Consider the following 17,538-nt stretch of genomic DNA (forward strand, 5'->3'; position numbering starts at 1 on the left):
GGCCAGAGGAAAGAACCGCTTACGTCAGCGGGGGGCGGAGTTGTTAAGACCAACAACAATAACGAGACCGCGAAAGATCGCCATTTTTAAGTGACGAGAAGCAGCAGCTGTACAAATGCGAAGTCATCCATTATTATTATTATTGTTGTTGTTGCTGCTGCTGCTTCTTCCGTGTTGTTTTTGCTTCGATATTCGTGCCAAGGTTTATGCAAACGTAGCGACGTAACTGACGTATACAGCGATGTAACTGATGTATACAGCAACGTAACTGACGTATACAATGACGTAATGACGTGGCTCCCCTTAGCACCGTGAGCTATGGAAAAGCAAACTGGTTCTCAACTGGCTCGCAAGTTGAACGAGTTGTGAACCAGCACCAGCCCCGAACCAGCCCTGGAACTGATTTGGTGGAAAAGGGGTATGAGAGTGTATTTTCACGTAAGACATGAATTATCTGTTTTATTTGATTAATGTGAATAAGTAGCTATTTACCTACCAGTGAATCAATGTGAGAGGTTTTATAACAAAATAGTAATTAAAATATGTGAAAAAAATTTTAAGTCAAAAAGCCGCATGTGCTTTTTTTGATCTTGTTACAGGTCAAAACTTTATGTTCTTCAAATGGCAGAAATAGCCAGAGAGAATTTCATCGTTCAAAGATAATTTTCTCCGCCAATTTGGTCACCTGCCAATTCTCGACCACCAGCCAGCTCTCCTTGATCATCTGGGAGGCTACGTGAAGGCTAACACATACTTCATCTGAGACACATAAAGCTAGCCAAACACATCTTTTTAAACTGCTCCTCATGCTGCGTCACAGGGCAGCGCAACCCACTCAGGGGAAAATGCTATCTGCCCTCTTCCTCATACATGAACACTCATATGCCCACGACTGGCTAGTGTCACGATGATTGACAGGGGAGAGAGAGCCTATGCCATCCATCCCAGCCAGACAGCACAACCAAATTTGCTCCCTTGGTTCCCAACCATGGATGGCTGTGTCACGATAGGGTGAACATTTTTCTGCCGCACCGAGTGGCATTACAAATTGGAATAGGCCTAAGTCATAATATCACTGATGTAACTGACAGCTTATTATCGTGTATGACACTGAAACAAATTAAATTTGCTCAGAAAACAAGTGGATCAGGTATGATCCACTTGTTTATACGCTGAAAAGTTCAACCTTGTTACACTTTTGTTTGTAATGGATTTACCAGAAAAAATAAAGGCTCTGTATTTGCTTCCCTGTCAGAAAAGGGCAATTAAGGCAGGTGTCGTAATTGCATAATTACATACCATTTTTGGTGGGAGGGAAAAAACTCACTGGCTCCTGTTTCTTTAACATTTTCATTTGCGCCAGTGTCCTCTCACTTAGTTCTACCTAAATGGTGTCAAATACTAGGAGCTGGTGTAATTGTGCTTCATATATGACCTTGAGCGTAGTACCAAGAGAGATGAGGATAGAAAGTGTTTCAGCACACTTTCTCTACCGTAAATGCTTGACATATCTAGCCTGATAACTATCATCTAGGCAGTGAAACGGTTAACAACAAAAATGTGCTGAAATTTGACAAAGCTTAAAAAACGTCATCTTTACAACTATGATTTTTATTCTACTCTTAAAGGTCTAGACATTTAGCTCATTCTTTAATTTCCAGGAATATATGTCAGCTTAAAGGTTATAAAAAAAGCTATTTGGCAGAGGATTAAATCTGCCTTTTTAAGACCATAAAGACTCGTAACTCCTTGCCAACTCAGCCATGGATATATTTAAATCAAGAGAATTTTGAAAACAAATATGATATAATAAGTACAGTAAATAACCTAAAGTTACAGTATGTCGGTGCGACAGTGTAAGAAGCGTGTACACAAGTTTTCCAGGCACAAAGTCTGCTCTTTGACTCAACTGCATTGAGGAGTCTCTATCGAAATGGTTTTCAGTCTTAAAGGAACAGTCCACCGTACTTCCATAATGAATTATGCTCTTATCTGAATTGAGACGAGCTGATCTGTACCTCTCCGAGCTTTGTGCGACCTCCCAGTCAGTCAGACGCGCTGTCACTCCTGTTAGCAATGTAGCTAGGCTCAGTATGGCCAATGGTATTTTTTGGGGCTGTAGTTAGATGCGACCAAACTCTTCCGCGTTTTTCCTGTTTACATAGGTTTATATGACCAGTGACATGAAATAAAGTTCAGTTACACAAATTGAAACGTAGCGATTTTCTATGCTATGGAAAGTCCGCACTATAATGACAGGCGTACTAACACCTTCTGCGGGCTTCGACAGCGCATTGATACGAAGCTCAGATATCAATGTGCTGCCGAAGCGCGCAGAAGGTGTTAGTACGCCTGTCATTATAGTGCGGACTTTCCGTAGCATAGAAAATCGCTACGTTTCAATTTGTGTAACTGAACTTGTTTCATATCACTGGTCATATAAACCTATGTAAACAGGAAAAACGCGGAAGAGTTTGGTCGCATCTAACTACAGCCCCAAAAAATACCATTGGCCATACTGAGCCTAGCTACATTGCTAACAGGAGTGACAGCGCGTCTGACTGCGTCTGACTGACTGGGAGGTCGCGCAAAGCTCGGAGAGGTACGGAGCAGCTCGTCTCAATTCAGATAAGAGCATATTTCATTATGGAAGTACGGTGGACTGTTCCTTTAAGTTTTAGAAAACCAAGCTATACAAATAACAGGTGCTGAATATGAATGACAGAACATCAACTGGAAACGGACACAGCGTCTCATAAGCAAGGCAAATATGTAAAAAAGGAAGAAGAATCTCAGTGAATCCAAGCTAATTTGATAACAGCACAACACCTACATCTATCAACACGTTCTGAATTATTGCTTTATACAGAAGTCCTAAATAGGAAATGGAAGACAGAGAAAAATATGGTGTAATGATTTCACATTGCTGAGACAAAGAAAAATTAGATTCAGTGAGTGAAGGCACATTTATATTCTACACCTACAAACGGGAACACTGGGTTTACATAAGCACATGAAGATGAGAAAATTATTATAACAGAAGTTTAACATAAAGAAAAGTAATATGGCATATGCAGTTTCATTTTCAATGTTTTCTCGAAATTGGAATGTTGATGTTTTGTTTTTTAGATTCTGATTACCTCTTTAGTGATCGTTTCAAATAGCCGTGAGGGAAAACTGTCTGCTGCTCTTTGCTGACTTCATGGACACATGACTTTAAAGCAAACATGCCTATTTTCTACATGAAGTTCTTGTACCCGGGCGGCACAGTGGTTAGCGCTGTCACCTCACAGCAAGAAGGTCCTTGGTTCGAGCCCCGTGCCCGGCGAGGGCCTTTCTGTGCAGAGTTTGCATGTTGTCCGCGTGGGTTTGCTCCGGTTTCCCCCAAAGACATGCAGGTTAGGCTAATTGGTGGCTCTAAATTGACCGTGAGTGTGAATGGTTGTTTGTCTCTGTGTCAGCCCTGCGATAACCTGGCGACTTGTCCAGGGTGTACCCCGCCTCTCGCACATAGTCAGCTGGGATAGGCTCCAGCTTGCCTGCGACCCTGTAGAACAGCATAAGCGGCTACAGATAATGGATGGATGGATATTCTTGTCCCAAACTCTGACTCAGCACAGACCCAGGACAACTTCCTGGTAACTTTACATGTTATAGGTTTATGAATGAATAAATTAATTCTGCTTGTTTAAAATGGTATGTGGAGACACTGTCTTTAGTACTTAAATCCAGGAACACCAGTCAACATAAAGGCTGTGAATAAGCCATTGCACAAGATTTACACATTTCCTGTCCCTGCTTTTTAGGCACGGCTGCAATAGGCGAAACAAACTTAAAAAAAAAAGGTCCTGAGGAGTTCTTGGCTTCCTAAAAGAAGGAAAAGCTGCTGTTGTAGGACCACACAGAAGCTTTAAGGGTTTCAATAGCCTACACAGACAAACTAAAGAATGCTTAGAGGTTTCAGATTAAACCTTTTTTTTTTTTAAGAAGCGGCTAGAGATAATGAGATGAGATGAGATGAGATGTTGTGAGTTGAAGTGGCTCTATATGAATTAGAAATTTAATTATTTAATTAGAAATATTTAATTGGAAATTAATATTGGTCTGAACACAATAAGCGAACAAATAAATAAATGTGGTGTACACTTTTGAAAATATAATGCATGTAGCTCATGCCTTTCTGAAAACCATTTCTCAAGGTACGGGTGAGTAGGACAACATTTTAAATCCTGGTTTATTGCTGTAATGCCAAGGAAACTACTGTGTACTTTGACAGTTTATCCAACACCAGTTGTTGACACAGACCACGCCACTGTTATATCAAAAGCCTAACTAAACTCACACTGTAGTGGTAATGGAAGGTATGGAAGCCTGTTTCTCCCATCATAATAATAATGGGGGCGGCACGGTGGTGTAGTGGTTAGCACTGTCGCCTCACAGCAAGAAGGTCCTGGGTTCGAGCCTTGTGGCCGGCGAGGGCCTTTCTGTGTGGAGTTTGCATGTTCTCCCCGTGTCCGTGTGGGTTTCCTCCGGGTGCTCCGGTTTCCCCCACAGTCCAAAGACATGCAGGTTAGGTTAACTGGTGACTCTAAATTGAGCGTAGGTGTGAATGTGAGTGTGAATGGTTGTCTGTGTCTATGTGTCAGCCCTGTGATGACCTGGCGACTTGTCCAGGGTGTACCCCGCCTTTCGCCCGTAGTCAGCTGGGATAGGCTCCAGCTTGCCTGCGACCCTGTAGAACAGGATATGAGGCTACACATAATGGATGGACGGATGGATAATAATAATAAGAAGGCCATAATAATGACTTATGACCTACTATCTCGGAATTATGACTTATGTTCTCATAATGACTTACTATCTCATAATAATGAGATATTGAGTAATAATTCTAAGAAAATGTTCCCATTATTGCAAATTAGTAAGTCATTATTATTATCCCCTGCTGGCCGAAAGGCCCGTAGGAGGATTATGTTTCAGCGATGTCCGTCTAACCATTCTGGGAAGGGTACTCACCTTCTGAAATCAACTCCTCTCATAAATTTTGGAGGAATTTCACGAAACTTTGCAGGGTTCTTTGTTATACGGTATGTTGGTAATACGCATACTTCAATTTCGTTCAATTCAGTCGCATTTTACCAGAGTTATGGCGTAGCTACCAGCAGGGGATATGGTGCTCTCAGAGCACTCTTGTTACATAATAAGTCATAATCCTGACATAGTATCTCAATTATGAGATACAGTCTCATTATTATGGGGCGGCACGGTGGTGTAGTGGTTAGCGCTGATGCCTCACAGCAAGAAGGTCCGGGTTCGAGCCCTGGGACCGGCGAAGGCCTTTCTGTGTGGAGTTTGCATGTTCTCCCCGTGTCCGTGTGGGTTTCCTCCAGGTGCTCCAGTTTCCCCCACAGTCCAAAGACATGCAGGTTAGGTTAACTGGTGGCTCTAAATTGACCGTAGGTGTGAATGTGAGTGTGAATGGTTGTCTGTGTCTATGTGTCAGCCCTGTGATGACCTGGCGACTTGTCCAGGGTGTACCCCGCCTTTCACCCGTAGTCAGCTGGGATAGGCTCCAGCTTGCCTGCGACCCTGTAGAACAGGATAAAGCGGCTAGAGATAATGAGATGAGTCTCATTATTATGACAAACTATGTAACTTTATTTTTTCAAGTTGTGGAAATGGGTTTCCCTAAGAAGGTGATTACATTCCACAAGGACAAAAACATCCATCCATTATCTGTAGCCGCTATTCATGTTCTACAGGGTCGCAGGCAAGCTGGAGCCTATCCTAGATGACTATGGGCGAGAGGCGGGGTACACCCTGGACAAGTCACCAGGTCATCGCAGGGCCGACACATAGACACAGACAACCATTCACACCTATGGTCAATTTAGAGCCACCAATTAGCCTAACCTTCATGCGTTTGGGGGAAACCAGAGCACCCGGAGGAAACCCACACAGACACGGGGAGAACATGCAAACTCCACAAAGAAAGGCCCCCGGCGGCCGCTGGGCTTGAACTCAGGACCATCTTGCTGTGAGGCGACAGTACTAACCACTACACCACCGTGTCACCCAGGACGAAAACAATGACATTAAATACAGTCAAAGTTCCTTATGGGCCCTTTAATATGGAGAAACTGATTGTCCTGTCCAGTGTGTATAATGTATAGCTTAACCTGATCTCACACTGTGCTGCATACGGTACCGTCAATAAACTATGTATAAGCTACACATATTTATGACTTGGACTGTGGGGGAAACCAGAGTACCCGGAGGAAACCCATGCAGAACATGCAAACGCCATACAGAAAGGCCCTTGTCGGGCAATCTGCTCGAACCCAGGACCTTCTTGCTGCAAGGCAACAGTGCTAACCACTACACCACCATGCCACCTAGGACAAAAACAATGACATTAAATACAGTCAAAGTTCCTTATGGGCCCTTTAATATGGAGAAACTGATTGTCCTGTCCAGTGTGTATAATGTATAGCTTAACCTGATCTCACACTGTGCTGCATACGGTACCTTCAATAAATTTACATATTTATGACTTGGACTGTGGGGGAAACCAGAGTACCCGGAGGAAACCCACACAGAACATGCAAACACCACACAGAAAGGCCCTTGTTGACCACTATGCTCGAACCCAGGACTTTCTAGCTGCAAAGCAACAGTGCTAACCACTACACCACCGTGCCACCCAGGACAAAAACAATGACATTAAATACAGTCAAAGTTCCTTATGGGCCCTTTAATATGGAGAAACTGATTGTCCTGTCCAGTGTGTATAATGTATAGCTTAACCTGATGTCACACTGTGCTGCATACGGTACCTTCAATAAATTATGTATAAGCTACACATATTTATGACTTGGACTGTGGGGGAAACCAGAGTACCCGGAGGAAACCCATGCAGAACATGCAAACGCCATACAGCAAGGCCCTTGTTGGCCGCTCTGCTCGATCCCAGGACCATCTTGCTGTGAGGCGACAGTGCTAACCACTACACCACCGTGCTGCCCAGGACGAAACAATGACATTAAATACAGTCAAAGTTCCTTATGGGCCCTTTAATATGGAGAAACTGATTGTCCTGTCCAGTGTGTATAATGTATAGCTTAACCTGATCTCACACTGTGCTGCATACGGTACCTTCAATAAACTATATATAAGCTACACATATTTATGACTTGGACTGTGGGGGAAACCAGAGTACCCGGAGGAAACCCACACAGAACATGCAAACACCACACAGAAAGGCCCTTGTTGACCACTATGCTCGAACCCAGGACCTTCTTGCTGTGAGGCAACAGTGCTAACCACTACACCACCATGCCACCCGGGACAAAAACAATGACATTAAATACAGTCAAAGTTCCTTATGGGCCCTTTAATATGGAGAAACTGATTGTCCTGTCCAGTGTGTATAATGTATAGCTTAACCTGATGTCACACTGTGCTGCATACGGTACCTTCAATAAATTATGTATAAGCTACACATATTTATGACTTGGACTGTGGGGGAAACCAGAGTACCCGGAGGAAACCCATGCAGAACATGCAAACGCCATACAGCAAGGCCCTTGTTGGCCGCTCTGCTCGATCCCAGGACCATCTTGCTGTGAGGCGACAGTGCTAACCACTACACCACCGTGCTGCCCAGGACGAAACAATGACATTAAATACAGTCAAAGTTCCTTATGGGCCCTTTAATATGGAGAAACTGATTGTCCTGTCCAGTGTGTATAATGTATAGCTTAACCTGATCTCACACTGTGCTGCATACGGTACCTTCAATAAACTATATATAAGCTACACATATTTATGACTTGGACTGTGGGGGAAACCAGAGTACCCGGAGGAAACCCACACAGAACATGCAAACACCACACAGAAAGGCCCTTGTTGACCACTATGCTCGAACCCAGGACCTTCTTGCTGTGAGGCAACAGTGCTAACCACTACACCACCATGCCACCCGGGACAAAAACAATGACATTAAATACAGTCAAAGTTCCTTATGGGCCCTTTAATATGGAGAAACTGATTGTCCTGTCCAGTGTGTATAATGTATAGCTTAACCTGATCTCACACTGTGCTGCATACGGTACCTTCAATAAACTCTACACAGGCTACACATACATATGTCTTATAACTGACTGCATCACACCGCGCCGCATTGTAAAGGGTGCAGGATCAGGGCCTGAAAAGAGGATAAAACAAAAAGCGCTGAAGTAACACGTTTCAAAGCCACACACACGGACGGACAGACTATTCATAGGCACGTATAGTGCTGAAGGCTGAAAAACAGACCCGGGTGTGACGTCACACCAGGTAGCTGTTGCCACAGACACACCAAAGAAACAAGAGCATCCTCATCCTCCTCCTGCATGTGGCTGCATATTTGCACAGCAACAGAAGAGTAAAAGCACAAAGCCGGACTACAGAAAGAGCACAAACGCCTCACAGGAAGCCAGCAAAATCTCTCAGTACGGAATGTGTGTGTCCTCCTCCTCCTCCTCCTCCTCTCATGGCCCCTGGACGGAAAGCTGCCTCCTCTTCTTTGTCATAACGCTGAATTTAGCGTAACGTTGACATACAATACTACAGCGTATGACCTTCCAGGCCCGAGCCGCCTGCAGTCGTTTCATTCTCAATCACACACACACACACACAGAGACAAAAAGCCCAAAGCGCGTTGCTCCGGATGGTATTGATCGCATCCCCGTGGCGTGTCACATCCACCTGTCCCGGGTCTCTCTCTCTCTCGCCTTCGCCTCCATTCAAGTTTGTTCCTCTCCTTCGTTCAAAGCAAATAAAATCAAATAAAAACTCACCCAGAACGCCGGAAGACGCGGACTGGCACGAGGCGCTTTGCTCCGGCTTTTCTGCGTCTCCGTGCGCGCGGTGGCGGTGGCGCGAGCCGTCTGGATCGGCGCCGGTAGTGGCGGACGCAGCGTCGGGCATGCTGCTTAAACCGGGGACTCACTCACTCACTCACTCACTGCTGGGGCTTTTATTATTCCACAGCAAAGGGGAGGGGATGCAGTGTCTTCGGCTGTAGGAGCATGCAGTGAGTGCCGGTTCGGTTCGGTTCGGTTCACGGGGGTTAAATGAAAAGGAGCGAGAAGAGACGCTTGTGGGTCATCCTGCTTTGTATGGGCTACTGAGTGCACATCCGCCGCTTTCTCATGAGCACAGGCTTTACTATAGAGGAGGGACAAAGGAGAGAAGTGACACAACCCTTCTCTCTCTCTCTCTCTCTCTCTCTCACACACTCACACACACACACTTGGCGTTCTATCCTTTTCAGGACCTTCCATTCATATAATTACTAATGCACATAATTCATTGTACGCCCACACCACACCCTAACCTCACCAGCCCAAAGGATAAAGTTTTCTGCTTTTAAGGGTTGTTTTACAATCAGGGTGCGCAAGCTAAAAATCACATTTAACACTTATTATCTTCAATATCAAAAGGCTTGACTAAATAAACTTGGTTGTTTATTGTAGCCCTGTGATAGCTCTATTTACCATGCAAAAAAAAAAAAAAAATTGGTGATAACGTTATTTTTGGTGAATGTATGGCAATATATGTCATATTTAGCAAAATTACTCGTGTCATTTAGAAAAAGTGCTTTTTTGACCACAGGTAGCTCCAAAAGGGATGCACTTACATCATTCTTTATACCATAAAACACATATTTGGTTCCATATCATTGGAAACATAGTTAAGTTTTAATGTTGAATGCCAGTAAGTGTTCGGACTATTTTGATTAAATCAGTATGTAATTCATCTCATCTCATCTCATTATCTGTAGCCGCTTTATCCTTCTACAGGGTCACAGGCAAGCTGGAGCCTATCCCAGCTGACTACGGGCGAAAGGCGGGGTACACCCTGGACAAGTCGCCAGGTCATCACAGGGCTGACACATAGACACAGACAACCATTCACACTCACATTCACACCTACAGTCAATTTAGAGTCACCAGTTAACCTAACCTGCATGTCTTTGGACTGTGGGGGAAACCGGAGCACCCGGAGGAAACCCACGCGGACACGGGGAGAACATGCAAACTCCGCACAGAAAGGCCCTCGCCGGCCCCGGGGCTCGAACCCAGGACCTTCTTGCTGTGAGGCGACAGCGCTAACCACTACACCACCATGCCGCCCCAGTATGTAATTGTGTCAAAAAAAAAAAAAATGTCCTCTCCGAGACAGCTAATTTTTCAATATAAAAATGTGGTCAAGATATTGGGACATAAATATTAGAGACAACTAACACAAAGCTTACAGCCATATATTTAAAAGCACTATGGAAGCAGTGGATTCTGAATTGTCAAAAAAAAAAAGTCCTCTCCGAGAATCACTTCATTTGTTTCTCCCAGCCCTGCTTAAAGCTACACTTAATCTTCTTTATCTTATAGCAGATTACACAAAACTACCATACACGCATGTCAAAAAATTACCTGAAATCTGTTCTTTAACTTGTCCTTCACTTAAAAACCGGTACAAGAACCAGTTTGAATCAATTTGAATTTTGGACTCCTGTGACACAAACTTTGTACCCTGATTGTAAAACAACCCGTAAACAAGCAAACAACAGCTATCTCATCTCAGCCGCTTTATCCTGTTCTACAGGGTCACAGGAGCCTATCCCAGCTGACTACGGGCGAAAGGCGGGGTGGACAAGTCGCCAGGTCATCACAGGGCTGACACATAGACACAGACAACCATTCGCACTCACATTCACACCTACGGTCAATTTAGAGTCACCAGTTAACCTAACCTGCATGTCTTTGGACTATGGGGGAAACCAGAGCACCCAGAGGAAACCCACGTGGACATCATGCAAACTCCGCACAGAAAGGCCCTCGACGGTCACGGGGCTCGAACCAGGACCTTCTTGCTGTGAGGCGACAGTGCTAACCACTACACCACCGTGCCACCCCACTACTACTATTATTACTATTTTTGAGATGAGATTATTTATAAACTTCAGGGAGTCCTCAACAGAACAATAAGCTCCAATACCTGAGGTCCTACAAAATTACAAAATTAAGTAGTAAAATAAATAAATCAACGGTGGTGTAGTGGTTAGCACTGCCGCCTCATGGCAAGAAGGTCCTGGGTTCGAGCCCAGTGGCCTGTGTGGAGTTTACATGTTCTCTGTGTGGGTTTCTTCCAGGTGCTCTGGTTTACCCCACAGTCCAAAGACATGCAGGTTAGGTTAAATGGTGGCTCTAAATTGACCGTAGGTGTGTGTGAGTGAATGGTTGTTTGTCTCTATGTGGCAGCGATGATCTGGCGACTTGTCCAGGGTGTACCCCACCTCTTGCCCATAGTCAGCTGGGATAGGCTCCAGTTTGCCTGCGACCCTGTAGAACAGGATAAGCGGCTACAGATAATGGTTGGATGGATGGATGGATGGAAATAATACATAATACAAGTTGGGTAGCACGGTGGTGTCGCCTCACAGCAAGAAGGTCCTGGGTTCGAGCCCAGCAGCCGGCAAAGGCCTTTCTGTGTGGAGTTTGCATGTTCTCCTCGTGTCTGCGTGGGTTTCCTCTGGGTGCTCCGGTTTCCCCCACAGTCCAAAGACATGCAGGTTAGGTTAACTGGTGACTCTAAATTGACCGTAGGTGTGTGTGAATGGTTGTTTGTCTCTATGTGTCAGCGATGATCTGGCGACTTGTCCAGAGTGTACCCCACCTCTCGCCCATAGTCAGCTGGGATAGGCTCCAGCTTGCCTGTGACCCTGTAGAACAGGATAAGCTGCTACAGACAATGGATGGATGGATGGATGGATGGATGGATAATACAAGTTGGACAAAAAGGTATAAACAGCCCGGGAGTAGCACAAGCTGGTGCCAAGGGTGGAGATTGGCCGCCATGTATGAAATTTCACATACACACACACAGATTTAAAAGTCTGTGGTCTGTCGATGTCGAAATAAAGCCTAGTTAAATTACTATAATATGAAAAGAGGTCCTTCTTAAACTGTGAAAGTGATTGATTCCTATTCCTTAAGTGCATGGGTAAAATGTTCCAGATTCTAGGGCCCCGAATATAAAAACTGGTCTGAAAAGTTAGCCTTGGGTACATTTAAGGTAGTTCCCCTGAACTGATCTAATCGCCTAGTAAACCTTCTAGATACGCTGATAGAAATATTTAGGTCTGTTGACGTTGATTTGAAAAGATAAACAAGGTCCAGGTACTAAAGTGACACAACCAGGTATTAAAAGCAGTTTTCCTTCTGGGGACCAGTAAAATGTCCACACAAAGCCAAAACTGTCAGACTTTGTGGGTGGCACGGTGGTGTAGTGGTTAGCATGGTCACCTCACAGCAAGAAGGTTCTGGGTTCGAGGCCAGCAGGGGCCTTTCCATGTGGAGTTTGTATGGTATCTGCGTGGGTTTCCCCCACAGTCCAAAGACATGCTGTTAGGTTAATATGGGATGGCCTTGGGCTGAGGTGCCCTTGAGCGAGGTACCTAACTCCCAACTGCTCCCCGGGTGCTGTTAGTATGACTCTGTGTGTGTGTGTGTGTTCACTGCTTCAGATGGGTTAAATGCAGAGAGGAATTTCACAAGTGTGTGATGAATAAAGTTGTGCTTTCTTCTTTTCTCCTCCTTATCAAATCAGAAAGCACTGGCATCATTTCATAGCTAAAACTTGGGTGACTCATTTCTCTCAGCAGGTGCATTCGGTAAAATGGTGGCTCGACTGTGGCACATGATCAAGAGCTGTATGAGTTATTTATCAGCATTAAAAAAAAAAAAAAATCCTCCCAGATGAAGATTTTGTCAGTGATTTAGAATGTGATTTAGGTTGTCTAAGGTCCTCCGGGAGCAGAGTTTTCCTATCAGTTATAGAACATGGGCCACGCTTAAAAATGATGAATATTATGGAGAAAATAAAGAGATATTAACCTGCTGGACAGAAGCACAAAATGGCGAGAGGCTGCACATGCAGTGTAATACTACTGTAAGACTAAAATAACACAGGGAGCTTTATGTGGCAAGAGTCATGCAATAGGCAGGTTTGTGTAAAATCGTACTCAAAACTGCTACAGACAGGACCATACATATTTCTGTCCCTGTAGATACTAAGCAACCCTCCCTTCACTGCTGAGAGGAAGACGAGCCATATCATTTCTGCTTACTCACCATCCTCATGTTTTACCACCTCTGCAGAGAGGTGCACCATGCTGAATGAGCTCTGGGATCTCGCTCTACTCTCAGCTCATTGTTCATGTGTTTTATTGCCCATGTGCTTTGTGGAGGCTCTTATTTCCTGTAGGCTGTTCATAATATTTTATTTTGGCAATAAGTCCTCAGAACATTAACAAGAGCAAACCCAGGTGATAATAAATGTGATGTTATTATATAATAATTGATCTAGTCTCATTCATTCATTCATTCATTCATTCATTCTGTACAGGTCGAGTTTAAGCTTTTTTTTTTTTTAGCTTATTGGGCATTTTCAAAGTAACAACAACAAAATAAACAATTTGTCCTGGAATCACAAATGTCATTAGATAACCTTTGTGTAGTCTGAATTCACCAGATAAAAATATTTGTGAATTGTTAACAACAGTTATTCTGGGATGCCCTGGTTATTAAGCATGACAAAAAGAGACTTTGCAAAGCCCTAGATACTAGTTTGTAGGCTTGCTTGTTTGTTTTTTCGAAAGAAAAGACAGAAAGACCCGCATCTGTCCATATTTACATAAATGTAAATAATAATAATCCTTCAATAATAATAATAACAGTGACCTCATTGGGGAAAGTGCATGTGTTGAAGGATTATTATTATTATTATTATTATTTGCAGTGAAAAGACAGAAAGACCCGGATCTGTCCATATGTAAATATGGACAGATCTGGGTCTTTCTGTCTTTTCACTGCAAATAATAATAATAATAATAATAATAATAATAATCCTTCAACACATAAATGTAAATATGGACAGATCCGGGTCTTTCTGTCTTTTCACTGCAAATAATAATAATAATAATAATAATAATAATAATAATAATAATCCTTCAACACATAAATGTAAATATGGACAGATCCGGGTCTTTCTGTCTTTTCACTGCAAATAATAATAATAATAATAATAATAATAATAATAATCCTTCAACACATAAATGTAAATATGGACAGATCCGGGTCTTTCTGTCTTTTCACTGCAAATAATAATAATAATAATAATAATAATAATAATAATCCTTCAACACATAAATGTAAATATGGACAAATCCGGGTCTTTCTGTCTTTTCACTGCAAATAATAATAATAATAATAATAATAATAATAATAATCCTTCAACACATAAATGTAAATATGGACAGATCCGGGTCTTTCTGTCTTTTCACTGCAAATAATAATAATAATAATAATAATAATAATAATAATAATAATCCTTCAACACATAAATGTAAATATGGACAGATCCGGGTCTTTCTGTCTTTTCACTGCAAATAATAATAATAATAATAATAATAATAATAATAATCCTTCAACACATAAATGTAAATATGGACAGATCCGGGTCTTTCTGTCTTTTCACTGCAAATAATAATAATAATAATAATAATAATAATAATAATAATCCTTCAACACATAAATGTAAATATGGACAGATCCGGGTCTTTCTGTCTTTTCACTGCAAATAATAATAATAATAATAATAATAATAATAATAATCCTTCAACACATAAATGTAAATATGGACAAATCCGGGTCTTTCTGTCTTTTCACTGCAAATAATAATAATAATAATAATAATAATAATAATCCTTCAACACATAAATGTAAATATGGACAAATCCGGGTCTTTCTGTCTTTTCACTGCAAATAATAATAATAATAATAATAATAATAATAATAATAATAATAATAATCCTTCAACACATAAATGTAAATATGGACAGATCCGGGTCTTTCTGTCTTTTCACTGCAAATAATAATAATAATAATAATAATAATAATAATAATAATAATCCTTCAACACATAAATGTAAATATGGACAGATCCGGGTCTTTCTGTCTTTTCACTGCAAATAATAATAATAATAATAATAATAATAATAATAATAATAATAATAATCCTTCAACACATAAATGTAAATATGGACAGATCCGGGTCTTTCTGTCTTTTCACTGCAAATAATAATAATAATAATAATAATAATAATAATAATAATCCTTCAACACATAAATGTAAATATGGACAGATCCGGGTCTTTCTGTCTTTTCACTGCAAATTTGCAGTGTCAACACGGACACTTTATGGTGACGCACAGAGGCGGGATTTGAATTTGGTTGACGGCATGAATAGCCAATTAAATGCGTACAGAGATTTACGTCATGGTGACGCGGACCAATGAAATTCACGGAGAACAAAATAACAGTGACCTCATTGGGGAAAGTGCATGTGTTGAAGGATTATTTTTTAATTTTTATTTTTGTAGTTTTTCCTACATGTATTTCGAGTTGGAAATCAGTCTGACAAGTGACACAATGTTAAATGTAACTGCAGTAACATTCTTATATTGTAATCTTAACCAGATTGCATCCTGAGCAAAATAGAAACTATTATGACGCTTACCGGCTGCTGGAGGATTATTGCTCTCTTTAACAATGTCACGAGGTTTGTGAGATAAATCGACTGGATTTATAGTATGCACTGTATTAAGTCCAATGGCATTTTAAAATCCCCTGATGACGAACACGGTGATAAACCTTTTGAAGAATATGCATGTTTAATTCCCCAGGCCACGAGTGTACCTCAGCTGTCCTGGCGTCTTTGGTCAGGCTTGCCCTGTTAGACCGCTGTGCACCAGTCCTGTCCCGGGCTTTGAGGACACGATCTTCGCGTTATCCTCTGGAAGAGGCCGCTGTGGAGTCGCCGTGGTGCGGGTGAGCGGGCCAGATGCAGCCGGAGCTGTGCGCGCTCTGACCGGGCTGAAGCGCGCACTCAGCCCCCGCACTGCGCACCTCCGCAGCATCACACACCCCACATCTCACGAGCTGCTGGACCGGGGCCTTGTCCTGTGGTTCCCAGGTGCGTGATCAGGGATCGTGTTGTAAGTTGTGGGGATAAGAATTCACCCTGTGGGGATCCACACAGCACTTTTCAAATCAAATCAACACTTTATTAGATACTAAGGATCCAGATAAAAGACAAGACAGAACATGGAATATCGTTGTTGGCTCCTTCGATCTTGAAAGATCATGGTGATCTGCGCCAGGGGTCATCCATCAGTTGTCGAGTTGCAGTATGACTGTATAGGCCGATGCGTGAGCCACACGGTCTGCTGCAGGTGAAAAGAAAGCACAACTTTATTCATCATACACTTGTGAAATTTCCTCTTTGCATTTAACCCATCTGAAGTAGTGAACACATGCACATGAGCAATGAGCACACACACATACCCATGCTAACAGTGCCCGGGGAGTAGTTGCGAGTTAGGTGCCTCGCTCAAGGGCACCTCAGCCCAAGGCTGTCCTATATTAACCTAACCGCATGTCTTTAGACTGTCAGGGAAACCCACGCAGACAACATGCAAACTCCATACAGAAAGGCCCTCGCCGGCCGCTGGGTTCGAACCCAGAACCTTCTTGCTGTGAGGCGACCATGCTAACCACTACACCACCGTGCCGCCAAGTTGCTTGGTCGGGTGTCTGTTGGTGCCGACTGCAGTTTCCGCTGTCGTCAGAGCCTCCTCTCCGCCCCACCGGGTCTCTCGGCTTCCTCAACGATGGCCTTGGTGGTGGACTGCCAGCCAGCGTGGTCTTAGGCCGCTGTCTCCAGGTCTGAAGCTGACTGCCCTCAGGTCACGCTTGCATACATCCTTGTAGCATAGTGTGGGTCTGGAGCCTGTGGCCAGCTCACCATACAGCACGTCCTTTGGGATGCGGCCGTCGTCCATGCGGCTGACGTGGCCTAGCCAGCGCAGGCTTCTCTGGGTCAAACATGCTGGGCATCCCTGCCTTGGCCAGGACATCGGTGTTGGTGACACAGTCCTGCCAGGTGATGCCCAGAAGTCTTCTGAGATAGCGCATGTGGAAGGCGTTCAGTCTGCGTTCTTGGCAGGAGTAGAGGGTCCATGCTTCGCTTCCATAGAGAAGAGTGCTCAGCGTGCAGGCCTGATACACTCTCATTTTGGTGTTGGTCGTGAGCATGGTGTTGTCCCAGACTCTCTTCTCAAGACGGACCATTGCAACCCTGCAACATGGAATAAATGACATACAAAAGCATAATAAGAAATCATGGTTTTAAATGCATATAAATCAGTGTCCTGCAAAGAGAAAACTGTGCCAATGTGTCCACAGCTGGAATCGGTAGCATGTGGTACATCATATTGCGGTCATTTCGTAGACACTCTTATCCAGAGCAATGTACAACATACCCAGAGCAGCCTAAGGAGCAGTTGGGGGGTTAGATGCTTTGCTCAAGGGTACTTCAGCCATTCCTGCTGATTCAGGGACTCAAACTGGCAACCTTTTGGTCCCAAAGCTGCTT

The 17,538-nt window shown here is 43.2% G+C and overlaps 2 protein-coding genes across 4 annotated transcripts in view; one reads left to right on the forward strand and one right to left on the reverse strand.

Moving 5' to 3' along the window:
* The window catches only part of ano8b (anoctamin 8b), a 77,027-nt gene extending 67,874 nt beyond the window's left edge, over positions 1-9,153 (reverse strand). For both annotated transcript variants that reach the window (XM_060941621.1, XM_060941620.1), the window contains exon 1: positions 8,841-9,153. In XM_060941621.1, coding sequence (XP_060797604.1) covers positions 8,841-8,970 — 130 coding nt within the window. In that variant the 5' untranslated portion in view covers positions 8,971-9,153. The remainder of the gene's footprint in view (positions 1-8,840) is intronic.
* Positions 9,154-15,441: 6,288 nt separating this feature from the next.
* gtpbp3 (GTP binding protein 3, mitochondrial) overlaps positions 15,442-17,538 on the forward strand; it is a 54,667-nt gene continuing 52,570 nt past the window's right edge. For both annotated transcript variants that reach the window (XM_060941622.1, XM_060941623.1), the window contains exons 1-2: positions 15,442-15,663; positions 15,788-16,077. In XM_060941622.1, the coding sequence (XP_060797605.1) occupies positions 15,611-15,663; positions 15,788-16,077 (343 nt within the window). In that variant the 5' untranslated portion in view covers positions 15,442-15,610. The remainder of the gene's footprint in view (positions 15,664-15,787; positions 16,078-17,538) is intronic.

This window comes from Neoarius graeffei, chromosome 15 (assembly GCF_027579695.1).
Source record: "Neoarius graeffei isolate fNeoGra1 chromosome 15, fNeoGra1.pri, whole genome shotgun sequence".
Lineage (NCBI taxonomy): Eukaryota > Metazoa > Chordata > Actinopteri > Siluriformes > Ariidae > Neoarius > Neoarius graeffei.